We start from the raw sequence: 18,549 nt of genomic DNA, 5'->3' as shown, positions 1-18,549 counted from the left end.
CCTCCATTGTAGCAAAAATAGGATATATTTGGATCTCTATGGAAGGACCTGTCATTCTGTGGATAACTCCCTTGGAGGATATTGTCCAATTTTAAGCACAATACAATGCGAGAACTCTGTATTTTTCTCTTTGCAGTTGATACGACTAATCCCCAGATAGTGTGCCCAGAAAGGTTCACTGAGTCTTCTACTGTGGGTACAGGTGGGACAGTAGTTGCCTGGATCTCTGCCACAGCAACAGACAACTCTGGTTTTGTCACTGTCACATCTGATCGTGTTTCACCAATGTTTTTGAACTTCGGAGAGACGATTATTACATACACTGCAAGAGATTCCTCTGGAAATATTGCTATTTGCTCATTTACAATTGTTGTGATAGAAGGTAATGGACAAAGGACATTGTTCTAATAGTTTTCATGGTGGCTTTACTTACATAAATGGTCAATCCTGCCACTGCTGATATATTTTTGACCATCTGGGGTCTCCTGTCCCGAAGTAAGGTTAATAAGAAAAGAGGAAGATTGCGTAAATGCATGACGCACGGGAGGCGGGCATGCAGATTTTGAGGCATATGTGCTTAGAGTATTTGAATGATGCACATTCCAAAGATGGAATAGCAAAAGTAGATACATAGATTTATTAAGCAAATAATGAAATCATGTTTGATTTCCCTAATATTTCACATTTCTTCTATGATTTACATCACAGCTAGATATAGAACATCTACAACTAATGGCCCTACTCCATTTCTTTGATTTATGATTTCAGTCAGGGAATGTGATGTATTACAAAGTCTATCAAATTTTATTATGTGCTTCTTTGTGATATCTTCTTCATTCTGACCCTTAGTCCAAGACATTATGTGCCAGGCCAAGGAGCACAGGCCTTATTTTTAGGTCACTTGAGACATTATGAGTCGAATTCCAAGCATCAAGGCACTACAACACTGCCCGGAGACATGGAAATGGAAATTTAAAACATTTCAATTGTCACATTTCATATACGATTACATTTTCCCTGTACTTCATACTGTTGTAGCTATACATGTCCCTTAGATGTATAATAGCATGTATGACATTATTTTTCATGAAACATATTTATAGATAATTTAGATATTGATGATTTTCTATACGATGTCAGAATTAATTTTCAAACACTTTGTAATATATTTGGTTTTAGTACAGTGTTTGGACTATTTTAGCTCTTTTGTCTTTTTAAAAGTATTCATATATCCCGTGTGAGTAAAAAAAAAAAACTTGACACCTCACGAATCCTCAATTTAAGGGGAAAACATGTCATGTGCACATAATCATTATATATGAATGGAAAGAGTATTTTCTCCCAAATAATTTGATACCATATTTATGTGGTTTGTTGTTATGTTTGGATCGTTAGGTATTCGTTTCAGTGACATAAATTTTGACAAAGTAAGGTATATGAATCCAGATGTCAAAATCCTATGAGGGTTGCATTAAAATCCATTTCAAAGCAACTTTTCAATAATTAACATTAGAACTGTTTAATAAACACTTTTTTAGTATCAATTCTCATGTTAATTTCATTGAATAAGCTTTTGCAAGTATGTTTACTAACTCATGTAGGATAATGACAGCCATGCCTTACTTTGGCGCAAATCAAACTTTACATCATAGTAAAAAAATACATCCTGATTATCCAAGCGTTAACACATACAGCATAAATATGGTATTAGATTATTTTCGAGAAGATACTATTTCAGGCCATATGAAATAATTATGTGTTCATGAAATATTTTTTTCCTTGAATTGGATTTGTTAGGTGTCGAGGTTTTTTTTTTACTCACATGGTATTACAATACTTCTAGGATTATTTGTTAATTATTCAGTTTAATATGTCTTTGATTTTCATACTTCTTAACTCACAGTTGATAACATGCCACCTGTTGTAATTTGCCCTCTGGACGTTACTGAAACAGTTGAATTAGGCACTTCTTCTAGACAAGTATTCTTTGATACTCCCAGTGTTACTGATGACTCTGGAATCTTCAGCCTCGTACAGGCCAGTCATCAACCAGGAAATAGCTTTACTACAGGATCAACAACAGTCACCTACACCTATACCGATGGAAGCCAAAATTCAGCTTCTTGCTCATTTCAAGTCAACATTATTGCTGGTATGTCCATAGTCTCATTTGGGCAATCTTCCTTGTCATAATCCCGTAACTAATTAAAGCCAAAAGACAAGTCTTTAATCAAAATGAAATGTGTATATTTCTATTTTATAATGGGCATAGCGAGTTGCTTGTCATAATCAAGTAAGAGCATCATTACATTTAACGAAGGTAATTGTTATTCATATTGAGAGAAAATGGTAGTTTTTCATAATGATAGATTGACATGATAAGAGTTTCACTTTATTCACCAGTGTGTTGGCTCAGTTGCACGTCAATCTCACAACCGTTAGGTCAGGAGTTCAAACCATGCCGCGTAAGACCAAAAGACGTTAAAAGATGGGAGTAGCTGCTGCCATGTTTGGTGTTCAACGATTTAAGGGAGAGGCAACATAAATCTGTTGCTGATCAGTGGTTGCCTGGCCTACGATTATTTAGATTAGACAAAATTATTTTTTTGAGGATTTTTATTTCTTATATCTGCTTCCAGTGATCAAATATCAATTTTTTTTATATGAGTAGAGAGTTACTACATGTACTTATCAAATAATACAAGCAGATTTTTGTAATATGAGTTGTGGGTTGCCTAGTTAGAATAAGAGGAGATTGTAACTAATCATAGAGAGTAGTAGGAGCATCGCTAATTGAAGTAGAGGGTTGATTTTCATAATTGAGGTAAATGCATGTTACTTTTAATCCTAAAAAGCACATGATGGGTTGAAATCCCAAGGATCCGAAATTGCAGTTAGGAAGTTACTTGGCATTTTGTAAGTGTATGTCATGTACGAAATTGCTTGAAGATATGATTTCATGGACGATTCCTTTTCGCCTTGCATTTATTGACATTTTCTATTCTCAACCCAGATGTAGTAAATGGGTAACCGGTAGGAAGAAATTCCTTGAATGCTTAAGTGCCCAATCAGGGCTGAGTTAGCGTGCTAAAGCTTGGGTTAATATAAAATCATCATGTTAAAGCAGGACCCGCTCGGCGAACAGTTTTTGAAACTGAAGTGGCTAACCTGGGTAACTATGAGGTTATTATTCATTACTTCTATTCATGTATGCACTTTAGAACCTAGTGATTTACATGTATGTCAGCCAGGTATTTGTTTCACTATAGTAATTGCTTTGTTTTATCCAATACAGTGGATCGTGTACCTCCACAAGTAACGTGTCCGCCTGATGAAGTGTATAACGTTGAAGTGCCATTGAGTGGTAGAACAGTTAATTTTGGCACCGCAACAGCAACTGACCTCTCTACTGTATCTCTGGTCAGTGTTACACCTCAGACTGGAACTTTCTTCTCCACGGGATCAACTACAGTGACATACACTTACAGAGATGCCAGCAACAATCAGGCTTCCTGTACTTTCTCTGTTATTGTTAATCCAGGTAGGAGAACTGATACTTCAATTCTTTATGTTTTGTTGTATCATGGTGGCTTTAAAAAAAAATCCTTTGTATGTGTAAAGTTGGTTACTTTGTACAGGGGATGAAAATTTGTCACGATTCAAACTTAATGAAAAAGTAATGTGCCTAACCAATAAAAATGAAAAATAATCATCCTTGTATAAATGAAGGAGGTGAGGGTGACCATACTTTTCCAGATATGTAAGCATTTTGCTACATCTTGGTAGCCTTTTGAAAGACTTGTGCGGGTTATCGTGAGACCACCCTTCATTTTAGCAAAAATAGGATATATTTGGATCTCTATGGAAAGACCTGTCATTCTGTGGATAGCTTCCTTGGAGGATATTGTCCAATTTTAAGCACAATACGATGCGAGAACTCTGTATTTTTCTCTTTGCAGTTGATACGACTAATCCCCAGATAGTGTGTCCGGAAGGGTTTACTGAGTCCTCTACTGTGGGTACAGGCGGGACAGTAGTTACCTGGATCTCTGCCACAGCAACAGACAACTCTGGTTTCGTCACTGTCACCTCTGATCGTGTTTCACCAATGTTTTTTAACTTTGGAGAGACAATTATCTCATACACTGCAAGAGATCCCTCTGGAAATATTGCTATTTGCTCATTTACTATTGTTGTGATAGAAGGTATAATGGACAAAGGACATTGTTCTAATAGTTTTCATGGTAGTTTTACTTACATAAATGGTCAATCCCGCCGCTGCTGATATATTTTTGACCATCTGGGGTCTCCTATCGCGAAGAAAGGTTACTAAGAAAGTGAAAGATTGCGGATATGCATGACGCACGGGAGGCGGGCATGCAGATTTTGAGGCATATGTGCTTAGATTATTTGAATGATGCACATGGAATAGCAAAAGCAAATAGCAAAAGTAGATACATAGATTTATTAAGCAAATAATGAAATCAGGTTTGATTTCCCTAATATTTCACATTTCTTCTATGATTTACATCACAGCTAGATATAGAACATCTACAACTCATGGCCCTACTCCATTACTTTGATTTATGATTTCAGTCAGGGAATGTGATGTATTACAAAGTCTATCAAATTTTATTATGTGCTTCTTTGTGATATCTTCTAGATTCTGAGCCTTAATCCAAGACATTATGTGCCAGGCAAACGAGCACAGGCCTTATTTTTAGGATACTTGAGACACTATGAGTCGAATTCCAAGCATCAAGGCACTACAACACTGCTTGGAGACATGGAAATGGAAATTTAAACCTTTTCAATTGTCACATTTCATATACGATTACATTTTCCCTGTACTTCATACTGTTGTAACTATACATGTCCCTTACATGTTTAATCGCATTTATGACATTATTTTCATGACACATATTTATAGATAATTAAGATATTGATGATTTTCTATACGATGTAAGAATTAATTTTCAAACACTTTGTAATATATTTGGTTTTAGTACAGTGTTTGGACTATTTTAGCTCTTTTGTCTTTTTAAAAGTATTCATATATCCCGTGTGAGTAAAAAAAAAAAACTTGACACCTCACGAATCCTCAATTTAAGGGGAAAACATGTCATGTGCACATAATCATTATATATGAATGGAAAGAGTATTTTCTCCCAAATAATTTGATACCATATTTATGTGGTTTGTTGTTATGTTTGGATCGTTAGGTATTCGTTTCAGTGACATAAATTTTGACAAAGTAAGGTATATGAATCCAGATGTCAAAATCCTATGAGGGTTGCATTAAAATCCATTTCAAAGCAACTTTTCAATAATTAACATTAGAACTGTTTAATAAACACTTTTTTAGTATCAATTCTCATGTTAATTTCATTGAATAAGCTTTTGCAAGTATGTTTACTAACTCATGTAGGATAATGACAGCCATGCCTTACTTTGGCGCAAATCAAACTTTACATCATAGTAAAAAAATACATCCTGATTATCCAAGCGTTAACACATACAGCATAAATATGGTATTAGATTATTTTCGAGAAGATACTATTTCAGGCCATATGAAATAATTATGTGTTCATGAAATATTTTTTTCCTTGAATTGGATTTGTTAGGTGTCGAGGTTTTTTTTTTACTCACATGGTATTACAATACTTCTAGGATTATTTGTTAATTATTCAGTTTAATATGTCTTTGATTTTCATACTTCTTAACTCACAGTTGATAACATGCCACCTGTTGTAATTTGCCCTCTGGACGTTACTGAAACAGTTGAATTAGGCACTTCTTCTAGACAAGTATTCTTTGATACTCCCAGTGTTACTGATGACTCTGGAATCTTCAGCCTCGTACAGGCCAGTCATCAACCAGGAAATAGCTTTACTACAGGATCAACAACAGTCACCTACACCTATACCGATGGAAGCCAAAATTCAGCTTCTTGCTCATTTCAAGTCAACATTATTGCTGGTATGTCCATAGTCTCATTTGGGCAATCTTCCTTGTCATAATTCCGTAACTAATTAAAGCCAAAAGACAAGTCTTTAATCAAAATGAAATGTGTATATTTCTATTTTATAATGGGCATAGCGAGTTGCTTGTCATAATCAAGTAAGAGCATCATTACATTTAATGAAGGTAATTGTTATTCATATTGAGAGAAAATGGTAGTTTTTCATAATGATAGATTGACATGATAAGAGTTTCACTTTATTCACCAGTGTGTTGGCTCAGTTGCACGTCAATCTCACAACCGTTAGGTCAGGAGTTCAAACCATGCCGCGTAAGACCAAAAGACGTTAAAAGATGGGAGTAGCTGCTGCCATGTTTGGTGTTCAACGATTTAAGGGAGAGGCAACATAAATCTGTTGCTGATCAGTGGTTGCCTGGCCTACGATTATTTAGATTAGACAAAATTATTTTTTTGAGGATTTTTATTTCTTATATCTGCTTCCAGTGATCAAATATCAATTTTTTTTATATGAGTAGAGAGTTACTACATGTACTTATCAAATAATACAAGCAGATTTTTGTAATATGAGTTGTGGGTTGCCTAGTTAGAATAAGAGGAGATTGTAACTAATCATAGAGAGTAGTAGGAGCATCGCTAATTGAAGTAGAGGGTTGATTTTCATAATTGAGGTAAATGGTTACTTTTAATCCTAAAAAGCACATGATGGGTTGAAATCCCAAGGATCCGAAATTGCAGTTAGGAAGTTACTTGGCATTTTGTAAGTGTATGTCATGTACAAAATTGCTTGAAGATATGATTTCATGGACGATTCCTTTTCGCCTTGCATTTATTGACATTTTCTATTCTCAACCCAGATGTAGTAAATGGGTAACCGGTAGGAAGAAATTCCTTGAATGCTTAAGTGCCCAATCAGGGCTGAGTTAGCGTGCTAAAGCTTGGGTTAATATAAAATCATCATGTTAAAGCAGGACCCGCTCGGCGAACAGTTTTGGGAACTGAAGTGGCTAACCTGGGTAACTATGAGGTTATTATTCATTACTTCTATTCATGTATGCACTTTAGAACCTAGTGATTTACATGTATGTCAGCCAGGTATTTGTTTCACTATAGTAATTGCTTTGTTTTATCCAATACAGTGGATCGTGTACCTCCACAAGTAACGTGTCCGCCTGATGAAGTATATAACGTTGAAGTGCCATTGAGTGGTAGAACAGTTAATTTTGGCACCGCAACAGCAACTGACCTTTCTACTGTATCTCTGGTCAGTGTTACACCTCAGACTGGATCTTTCTTCTCCACGGGATCAACTACAGTGACATACACTTACAGAGATGCCAGCAACAATGAGGCTTCTTGCACTTTCTTGGTCATTGTTAATCCAGGTAGGAGAACTGATACTTCAATTCTGTCCAATTTTAAGCACAATACAATGCTAGAACTCTGTATTTTTCTCTTCGCAGTTGATACGACTAATCCCCAGATAGTGTGCCCGGAAGGGTTCACTGAGTCCTCTACTGTGGGTACAGGTGGGACAGTAGTTGCCTGGATTCCTGCCACAGCAACAGACAACTCCGGTTCTGTCACTGTTGATCCAATACAAAGGACTCTGGTGGAGACTTTGGTAGTGAACGTATATACAGGTTTATTATACAGGCCAGCTAGGCAGGTCAATCAACAGGCATGGTATCCATGTTGCGGGAGGTGTATGAAGTGCTTAGATATCAATACTGATATCGTAACATCCCCCTTCTTCTGATAAGATTGAGAATTTCAAATTTCAATGATATTGTTTTCAATCAATACTTTTGGTAGTCTGCAAATTTTGGTAATTTGGCTTAGTTATGATATATCAGATAATAATATAGAAATTGTTTGGTTTGTGAGAATAATATCAATTTGTGATAAACTGTATGCATCTTCAATTTTACATAACTTCAATCTTGTGCAAAACTGATGATAATTTGGATAACCGGATTGATCCTGAAATCAATATTTCCAAACAATAAGTTTTGGCTATAGTGTCTTTTTGATAATTTCGTAAACACTATCTTGACATACCAAAAATAATGTACAATGATTATACATGCATATAATAAACTTTTAAACTACACTACTGTCTTCAGTGTTGTTCTTCTTTCTTCTCTTTCTCTTCTTCGTTTGAGAGTTTAGAGTGTTCCTAATGTTCAATCTTCAAACATGAATCTCTCTGGTTTGCGAATAGTGCGTCCAGATCTCGTAGTTTGTGAGTATGTCTGTTGAGATTGATTAGCGTTAGAGTTGGACATTGGTGTTCGTTGGACGTTGTCTTCCTCTGGTTGAGTTTCTGTGGTGTGGTCTTCATCAAACCTCACACGCTTCGGAGTTGGGTTGGTGGATGGAACTTCCCTCAAGTGAGATCTATTTCTCCTCAAGATTCCTCCGTTCGGCGTTGAAACTTCGTAGGATCGAGGTTCTTCACAGACCTTGGATACCTTGGCTGGTATCCAAGTGTGGTCTCTTGGATGCAGAACCCTCACTGGCTGTCCTACATGCAGTGGTGGCAAATCAGAACTCACATGTCGATCATGCACTTCCTTCATTTTGTCTTGCCTATTCAAGAGAAACTTGGTGGCAGCAGAATCTCTCGAAAGATAGTGACTTGGCAATGTGGTTCTGATGGGTCTTCCAAACAACATCTCTGCTGGTGATCTCAAGTTATTGTCAACTGGTGTTGCCCTCAGGTGCATCATGGCTAGTTGACTGTCTTGGCTAGTTTGAGAACACTTCGTCAACAGATTCTTGATTGTACGAACCATTCTCTCAGCTAATCCGTTGGATCTTGGATAGTGCGGTGAAGAAGTGATGTGCTTGATATTCCACTTCTTGCACATGTCTTGGAATGGTTTCCCGACAAATTGTGGACCGTTGTCGGACACAATCTCTTCTGGTGGACCGAACAGACTGAAGATTCCCGTCATCTCTCTTGCTATAGCTGCACTGGATGCATCGGTTAGCTTAGCAATGATCGGATACTTGGAATGGTAATCAGTAATGAGTAGATACTCTTGTCTATTGAGCATGAACAAGTCGGTTCCCAGTCTGGTCCATGGTACTGGTGGTACATCATGGGGATGCAGTGGCTCTTTCTGCTGTCTTGCTTGGTGTTTCTGGCATGTTTCACACTGCTTTATCAACTGATCAATGTCCTTGTTGATGTTTGGCCAGAACACTGTCTCACGAGCAAGTCGCCTCGTGCTTTCGATTCCCATGTGTCCTAGGTGAAGCTGTCTAAGGATGTCATTCCTTAGTGTCTTCGGTATGATGACTTGACTTCCCTTGAAGAGTACTCCGTGTGATACTCCGATTTCATCTCTGTAAGACCAAAATTGACGAAGGGATGTCGGCAATTCTTGGATGGTCTCGGGCCATCCCTGAGTGACTATTTGCCATAGTGATCTGAGAACAGGATCATTAGCTGTTTCTCTCTGAAGCTCTGTTCTCTTGTGTTGTCCGAAGTATATCAAGTCAATCTGGTGCGAATCTTCGGCTTCAGAGCAGATGGATTCCACTCTGACATCTAGCGGAACATCGCGTGCTTCTTTGGGATTAGGAAGTCGGCTCAAGGTATCGGAAAGAATCATGTCTTTTCCTGGTCGATACTTGACTTGACATCGGTATCCTTGGACTTTGATAAGCAATCTCTGTAGACGTGGTGGTGCACTTCTAAGAGGTTTCTTCCATATCAATTCCAATGGTCTGTGATCTGTTATGACGCTGAATTCCTTCCCGAACAGATATGTATGGAAGCGGTTGATACCAAACACTAGGGCTAAGGTTTCCCTCTCTATGTTGGAATAGTTGGACTGTGCAGTGGAAAGACTTTTGGATGCAAATGCAACTGGTTTGCCTTGCTGGAGCAGGCATGCTCCTAGCCCTTTCATCGATGCATCTACCTCAAGAGTTGTCTCTTTCTTTGGGTCATAGAATTGTAGACATGCACCTGATGATACTGCACTTTTCAGGCTGTTCAAGGAATGTTCATGATCATCGTCCCAGATGAATGGTACTTCCTTGTGTAGAAGTTCTCGAAGTGGCGCTGACTTCTCTGAGAAGTTAGGAATGTATGCTGCTAGGTATGTGAATAATCCTAGGCATCTCTGAACATCTTCCTTGTCCTTGGGTGATGGCATTGATGTGATAGCTTCTACCTTGCTCGGATCTGGGTAGATACCTGATCTAGTGTACTTGGAACCAAAGAAGTTGATGGCTTCTTTCTTGATGGTACACTTGGAGCTGTTGAACACTAAGCCTTCTTGCTTTGCCGTCTCCATGAGTAAGTAGAGATTCCTATCGTGTTCCTCCTCCGTTCTTCCTACGATCGCTATGTCATCTGCGATGCATATGCAGCCTGGCACATTTTGGACAATCCTATCCATATGCTGCTGGAAGATATCCTGACTAGTACATAACCCAAATGGTAGTCTTTGGAAGCAGTACCTTCCAAATGGTGTACGGAATGTGGTGAGATCCTGGCACTCCTCTGATAGGTGAACCGACCAGTAACCAGCCTTCGCGTCTAACTTAGAGAAGTACTGAGCTCCTGCGAAGACAGGTTGGACCTCTTCCAAGGTTGGTACCTTGTGCGGGCATCTCTTCAAGGCATCATTTAACCTCCTGGGGTCAAGACAAATCCTGATGGATCCATCTTTCTTCACAACAGTGGTCATGGAGCTGCACCAATCGGTGTGGTACTCGATTTTTCTGATGACTCCTTGCTGCTCCATATTGTCCAGTTCCGCCTTGATTTTGTCTTTCAAGTGTACGCTGCACTTGCGGGGTGCGTCTATGGTAGGTTTGGCATCGTCCTTGACATGAAGCATTGCCTTCCCCCGGAAACTACCAATAGCGTCAAACTGATTTGGATATTCTTGTTTGAGATCCCTTACACTTGTGATAGGTGTTTGTTTAGGTTTAGGATTGGGTGTAGGTGTTTTGTTGTGCATTGAGTGAATTGTGATAATTCCAAGGTCAGTGCAACCTTTCAACCCTAGGATCGCTGGACCATTGACATCTGCTACATAGAATGTCTGTGTTGACCATTTTGTACTCTTGTATCTACACTTTATGTCTAGTGTACCCTTACATGGAATTGATGTCTCTCCGTAAGCCGTAAGTTTTATTGTTGTTTGTTTCACTACCGATTCCCACTTTAGACCGTATATTGCTTTGGCGGTACGTACTGTGATAGTGTTAGCACTTGCCCCCGAGTCCACTTTTAGGTAAAGCTTATGTTGACCTACTCTCTGTGGGCATATTATGTCAATGTTAGCAAATGCTACAGTACCTTCTGGATTTACAACTGTGTGTGGTCCATTAGTGTGTATGGTGTTGAATTGTGCTACGTTGAATGGACTATCTGTAGATTGATAATGATCATGATCTGTGGTAGTATCATGTGTTATGTCCATTTCGCTTATTGGTTTACCCTTTTGACTTTTCGACTTTGATCGTGATTTGTTTTGTTTTGGTTTACGATCATCAGATACCGTGTCGGATCTTCGGTCATCTGATCTACGATTCTGTTTACGACTACGATCATTTTTCGATTTACGACAGAATTTGGCCCAATGGCCCTTGGTGCCACAGGCACGGCACTCATCGTCATATACAGGGCACTGACGAGGTTTGTGGAAACGTCCGCAGTTACCACACGCTTTTCGTTCCTGGTTACGCTTGAACGAATCAATATTCTGTTTAGGGTCTAGTGTCTCAAGACATTGTCGGCTCGCAGCGACTGCCTCGTATTTACGACCTTCTACCAAAATTTGTTCGACCTTGTAACCTTTCTGTTGATCTAGCAATGACTTTTGGAATTCGAGACTTGGAGTTGACGCAATCACTAGCTCCATGATTCGCTCATTTAACTCAGCTTCCTCGAAATCGCAATTTTTGGCTTTGTCCCTACACCTGGTTACGAATTCATCGATCTGGTTTCTGCCTGTACCGCATTAGCTCTAAGCGGTGTATGCGAAAATTGATATTGACCTTTAACTGTGCCTCTAATAGTCTCCATAGCTCTTGCGGTTTTTCTTTATCGGTCTCTGATAGCCCCGATGCATTGATTCGACGCAAGCCTTCATTGCCTACAGCAATCTTGATTTTTATAGCCACTTTTCTCTGATCAGTTATGTCTTGGTCTGCTAGAATCAGCTCCATTCTTTGTCTGAAAAGCTGGAACTCTTCGGGTAGGTCTGTTGCCTCCCAGTTCATTTCTGGATATTTTCCACTTCTCATTGTGTATGTTCACTGTACGTATTAGGTATTTAAACGAATGAGTGTAGATATTAATGTCTGATTATATCCACGTGTGAACGCTCCTTACAGTCACAGGTCGACTGGTGATGATACCTGTAACGCACTCACAATCCTGTGTGAATGTCATTAGGTGTTTCATGCAGTGAAAATGCTGGTCACTCCCACTCACTTCTCACACTCCAGATTTACAATTAATATTAAGAAAATATTAATAATTCATTGTTCACACTCCAGTCCAGAAAATTAAGTAATTTATGTTTTATCAACTTTTAGTGTATGTTGATCTTCTGATGCAGACCTCTGTGCCAGTGATTGAACACAGTTATAACTTATTCAGGCTATATTTGATTGTTTACAGTTACCGTTGGCATCTCGCTCCTTCTCACAACACGGTTTCGTTTGCTGTGACAGTGCATTGGGTATGCACGTACGGTATTCACGTACAGTAGCGATGCGATAGCCGGGGCGAGCGGGCACCCGTTGGGTTAGTATAGGTTATGAAGCATGCGAATTTCGGTAAAAAGACATGCAGTTTACTTCCCAACAGTAGCTGGTTACTTGATCCTTGTCATTTCAAAGGCGATCACTGATCCCACCGCTGCCACCATGATCCAATACAAAGGACTCTGGTGGAGACTTTGGTAGTGAACGTATATACAGGTTTATTATACAGGCCAGCTAGGCAGGTCAATCAACAGGCATGGTATCCATGTTACGGGAGGTGTATGAAGTGCTTAGATATCAATACTGATATCGTAACAACTGTCACATCTGATCGTGTTTCACCAATGTTTTTGAACTTTGGAGAGACAATTATCACATACACTGCAAGAGATCCCTCTGGAAATATTGCTATTTGCTCATTTACTATTATTGTGATAGAAGGTAATGGACTTGGGACATTGTTCTAATAGTTTTCATGGTGGTTTTACTTACATAAATGGTCACTGCTGATATGTTTTTGACCATCTGGGGTCTCCTATCGCGAAGCAGGTCAATAAGAAAAGAGGAAGATTGCATACGTGCATGACGCACGGGAGCAGGGTGGGCATACAGATCTGGAGGTGTATCTTCTTAGAATATTCGAATGATGCACATTCAAAAGATGGAATAGCAAAAGTAGATGCATAGATTTATTGAGCAAATAATGAAATCCGGTTTGATTTCCCTAATAGTTCACATTTCTTTAATGATTTACATCACAGCTAAATCTAGTATAATTCAGGGGACTGAACTTCTACAACTCATGGCCTTAGTACATTACTTTGATTAATGATTTCAGTCAGGGAATGTGATGCATTACAAAATCTCTCAAATTTTAGTACACATGTGCTTCTTTACGTTACCTTCTACATTCTGAGACTTAATCCAAAATATTAAGTGCCAGGCCAAGGAATTGAAAGCACATGCCTTAACCCTAAAGAGACTGGGGGGCCATGATGCCCCCCCTTAAGGTTGCGCGATATTTCCGAAATGCAAAAAGATAGCGCCGCAAAATTTTATGACTTTTTTTTGGAGACAAAATTCGCAACATACGGGTATACCATCGCGGCGTCACATGACTTTTTACGAGGCAATGTCATGCCGAAAACGGCTCATTTTTATACTTTGTGTACAAAGTCTATGGGAGATGAAATTCATAAAAGGGTGATTATTTTTTGTTCTAATTGGTCTGTTTAATTGATTTAGGGTTTAATTTAGTTGTTAAATGGTCTGTAATAATTTCCATTAAAAAAAACAATGAAAAACAAAAGATAAAAAACAAAGAAATACATAAGGAAAAAGTTGGCTTTCGCAATTTTTCTTTGTGGAAACCTTTAAATTAGATTACAAAGATGACATCTGCAAAAAAGAAGAAAATTTGAAGTGAAATAGGGTGTTAAATATGCAAATAATATTTTTATGAATAAATTTGCATATTTTATTCATAATAATTAAAAAATAATTATTTACAGAATTTTTTTTTATACTAGCTTGTATTTTATGTGGTAAAGAATGTGCGTGCCAAGTTTCGGCGCGATCGCGTGAACTACGGCCGAGATCACAAGGGGGGGGGGGCAATCATGGCCCTCTCCAGTCCTCAATACATCTCAAATAGCCCAGTCCTTTTAGGGTTAAGGCCCATTGAGGCATCAGGAGTCTTAAGACCAAGCATCAAGGCACTACAACGCTAGGAGACATGGAAATGGAAATTTAAACCTTTCCAATTGTCACATTTCATATACAATTACATTTTCCCTGTACTTCATAGTGTTGTAACTATACATGTCCCTTACATACATAATCGCATTTATGACATTATTTTCATGATACATATTTATAGATAATTAAGATATCAATGATTTTCTGTACGATGAAAGACTAATGGTAATTTTCAAACACTTGGTTATATATACACAACAAAAAAAGTAAGTCCCCCCTAAATCAAATTGCTGTAACTTTTGAACGGAAATATTTTGAGATATGATATTCCGTAGGTGGTTTTCTACACTCATTAAGCAACTCCTGGGGAAAAATAAGATTGATCAGTTGAGTCATGCATGAGTAATTAAAGATTGAATTAAAAATGACCATTTTTGAAAGTCACAAGAGTCGTTTTTCAGATTGTGCAAATACAAAGTTGGGCAAATGTTGTCTTTAGGTGAATTTTATGGTGTTATGCTGTTTTACTATCCATCATTTAGCCACTCCACACACAATTTTGATATAATATGTTCATGGTTGAGTGAGCATAATGTATTGCACGGGCCGCGGAAGTGGGGGGGGGGGCTGGGCGGGGAGCTTCAGCCCCCTCCCCCCACTTTTTTCCAAAAGCATGTACAAAAATGTAAAAAAGACCATACGATTGTGATTTTTTGCATGGTCAGCCCCCCCCCCCCACTTTTAAAACCCTTCCCCGGCCCCTGTATTGTGACGTATCATAGGGGTTTATGGTAGTATCCTCTACAACTTGTTAGATCATGTTAAAATTTGAAAATGTTGGTGGCTCCCCCGATTATAGGCCCCTCCCCCATTTAAAAATTTTGGACCCACCACTGATTTGTCCATAAATTAAACTGATCATGAAAAATTGTTAGGAAAAGAATACATTTATGCAGTATAAAGAGTATTCATTCCTAAGTTTTCGAATGTGCTCGCTCAACCATGAAAATGTTTAAAGTTCGGAAAGTGTGTGGTGATAGAAATGATGGATGATAAAAACGATAGCAATTAAAGTCTTATTTGAAACCGAAATTGCCCCCAATATTCACTTTATTACCCTTTAAAATGAGTCTGTGACATTGAAAATACAAATTTTCCCACTTTGATACGTGCTCACTCATCCATAAATAAACAAATCGATTTCATTTTTGCACAGAATTCTGCCCATAGTTTGATAAACATTACTGCCAAATGACATTGCTAAAGACAGCCGTGAAAAAAAGTTCCACCATATTGAATAAGGGGTTACTTATTCTTAAACATGTGCACCCATAATGTACACAAGTCTATGAGAGACGAAGTCAAAATTTTAACAAATATGAAATGAGTGTTTGTTTCATGGACGGTTTTTGTTACTTCTGCCAATATTTATTTCATGAAACTTCGTACATGGCTTCAGAGTAACACTATCCAAAAGGCACGCACACCAAAATAACCATTCGATACGACACAGAGTGGGGCCAAGGCCTTGAACTTTCTTCTCATTTGCATAATTTTCGAATATTGTGTGCTCACTGATGCATTAAACATCGGGATTTTCATAAAAATCAAATCAAATGAACTATGCAAGGAGGTTTGTGACAGATATCCATTGTAACAAATTGCATTTTTTCCAATAACGTAAAAAAGAGCTAATCGCATTCCACATGTTCATTCAAGCGTGGATATTTAATTAAACGCCTTTGAATCATTGAAGCAAGTTAATTGGTCATGAACATAACGAAAAAGTTGAGAAAAGATCATTTTCAGTTCCCAAAATGAACCAATACTCGCCTATGATATTTGAAAATCGTATTTTTTTTTCAATAAATGTTCATTGAACCGTGAAACGATGAATATTGTTGAAGAAACTCTTCCAAAACTAACTGTCATCATATTCTATCATTTTTATTGATATAAATGTGTGAAAAATCAAATTATAGCAAATTTGGACTTGTGTTTATTCAACCGTGAAATTTAGCCCAAAAAGTTGTATCGTCTTTTAGAGAGTACCTTTTACAAGCCTTCTGACTACTTTTTATGATGAGAATGTGGAATTAGTTCCAATAAAATGGAATCAAAGTCATGATATTTGGCTTGTGACTTTTGAAAAGTGACATTTTTGCCTTCTGACGGTGCTCACTGAAGCATGAAGTGAAATACGTCTATAACGTTTACTCAGAGGGTAGCTTATAAAATTACCTACACGCCCATGTAAAAATATATTAAAAACTCGCATTGGTTCGGAAATCATTGATGTTTGTTTAAGGGGGGACTTACTTTTTTTGTTGTGTATATTTGGTTTTAATAGTATTGGACTATTTAGTTATTTTGTCTTTTTTTAAGTATATATATATTCTGTGTGAGTAAAAAAAAACTTGACACACCTCACAAATCCCCAATTTAAGGGGAAAATATGTAATTTTCTCTCAAATAACCTGATGCCATATTTATGTGGTTTGTTTTCATGCTTGGATAATTAGTAGGTATTCTTTACAGTGATGTAAATTTTGACAAAGTAAGGCATGACTCAAATTATATGAATCCAGATGTCAAAATCCTATGAGGGTTGCATTTAAATACATTTCAAAGCACCTTTTCAATATTTAACATTAGGACTGTCTAATAAACACTTTTTTAGTATCAATTCTCAAGTTAATTTCATTGAATAGGGCTTTGCTAGTATGTTTACTATTAACTCATGTTGGATTATGACATCATTGGCATCCAGATTCCTTCATTGCAGTCATGCCTTACTTTGGTGCAAATCAAGCTTTACATCATAGTAAAAAAATACATCCTGATTATCCAAGCGTTAACACATACGGCATAAATATGGTATCAGATTATTTTGGAGAAAATACTCTTTCAGGCCATATAAAATAATTATGTGTTTATGATATATTTATTCCTTAAATTGGGGATTTGTGAGGTGTCAAGTTTTTTTTTTGCTCACATGGTAGTACAATACTTCAAGGATTATTTGTTGATTATTCAGTTTAATATGTCTTTGATTTTCATACTTCTTAACTCACAGTTGATAACATACCACCTGTTGTAAATTGCCCTGCGGACGTTACTCAAACAGTTGAATTAGGCACTTCTTCCAGACAAGTATTCTTTGACGTTCCCAATGTTAGTGATAATTCTGGAAGCTTCAGCCTTGTACAAGCAAGTCATCAACCTGGAGCTAGCTTTACTACAGGATCAACAGCAGTCACCTACACCTATACTGATGGAAGCCAAAATTCAGCTTCTTGCTCATTCCTCGTCAACATTATTGCTGGTATGTCCGTAGTCTCTTTTGGAAATCTTGTTGGTCATAATTCCTGATAGTTGCATGTTTAAAAACTGCTTATACAGGTATATGCTTTATCATTTCATAATTTTATAAAAGAAAGATGTTTTCACATGCTGGTTGTTTGACTTACCACTTCAATATGTTGATAATAGGCCATGGATAAGCTTTATAACTATGCTGTTGCTATGGTAAAAAAACAGTTAAAACATTTTTGTAATGAAATTATCAAAAATTAAAGCACATAATATACTAGACATACATGTACATTAAACTTTTGAGATATAATTTCATGTACAAATCCTTTAGCCCTTGCATTTAGTGACATTTTCTACTCTCCACCCAGATATAGTTAATGGGTACCCAGTAGGAAGAAATTCCTTGAATGCTTAAGTGCCCGATGAGGTTGGGCACGCTTAACTTTGGGTAATAATAATATTATCATGTTAAGCCGTTCCCGCTGGTTGAACAGTTTTGGGAACTGAAGTGGCTAACATGGGTAAATAATATTAATTATTAATTAGATGTAGGGTTTTAGAGGCGCAGATATATTTTGACGTCTTGCGAGGTTGTTTCAAAGATACAAAATATTCAAACAGATTTTTAATGTGCATGCCTATGAAAACCATCCAATATTGAAAATATTGGACGAAATGAATATATTGCCCCGCCCACAAGCTAATCATTGGTTAATAAATGATTGTGTGCATTAAGCTATTGTTACGTCACAATTAAATTGCATAGCGTATTAGTTGCCAGGAGGTGTGGTAAAGGAGCATCAATTTATTGAATT

The 18,549-nt window shown here is 37.6% G+C and overlaps 1 protein-coding gene across 1 annotated transcript in view; it reads left to right on the top strand.

Moving 5' to 3' along the window:
- Nucleotides 1–18,549, top strand: part of LOC129283639 (hyalin-like) — a 39,778-nt gene that overhangs the window by 5,314 nt on the left and 15,915 nt on the right. Inside the window, exons 5-13 of the mRNA XM_064095675.1 lie at nucleotides 137–382; nucleotides 1,904–2,152; nucleotides 3,296–3,541; nucleotides 3,960–4,205; nucleotides 5,731–5,979; nucleotides 7,120–7,365; nucleotides 11,579–11,645; nucleotides 12,951–13,162; nucleotides 17,496–17,744. Of these exons, the coding sequence (XP_063951745.1) occupies nucleotides 137–382; nucleotides 1,904–2,152; nucleotides 3,296–3,541; nucleotides 3,960–4,205; nucleotides 5,731–5,979; nucleotides 7,120–7,365; nucleotides 11,579–11,645; nucleotides 12,951–13,162; nucleotides 17,496–17,744 (2,010 nt within the window). The remainder of the gene's footprint in view (nucleotides 1–136; nucleotides 383–1,903; nucleotides 2,153–3,295; nucleotides 3,542–3,959; nucleotides 4,206–5,730; nucleotides 5,980–7,119; nucleotides 7,366–11,578; nucleotides 11,646–12,950; nucleotides 13,163–17,495; nucleotides 17,745–18,549) is intronic.

This window comes from Lytechinus pictus, chromosome 2 (assembly GCF_037042905.1).
Source record: "Lytechinus pictus isolate F3 Inbred chromosome 2, Lp3.0, whole genome shotgun sequence".
Classification (NCBI taxonomy): Eukaryota; Metazoa; Echinodermata; class Echinoidea; order Temnopleuroida; family Toxopneustidae; genus Lytechinus; species Lytechinus pictus.
Note: the sequence above shows the minus strand (reverse complement) of the source record. Positions and strands in the feature narration are given on the sequence as shown.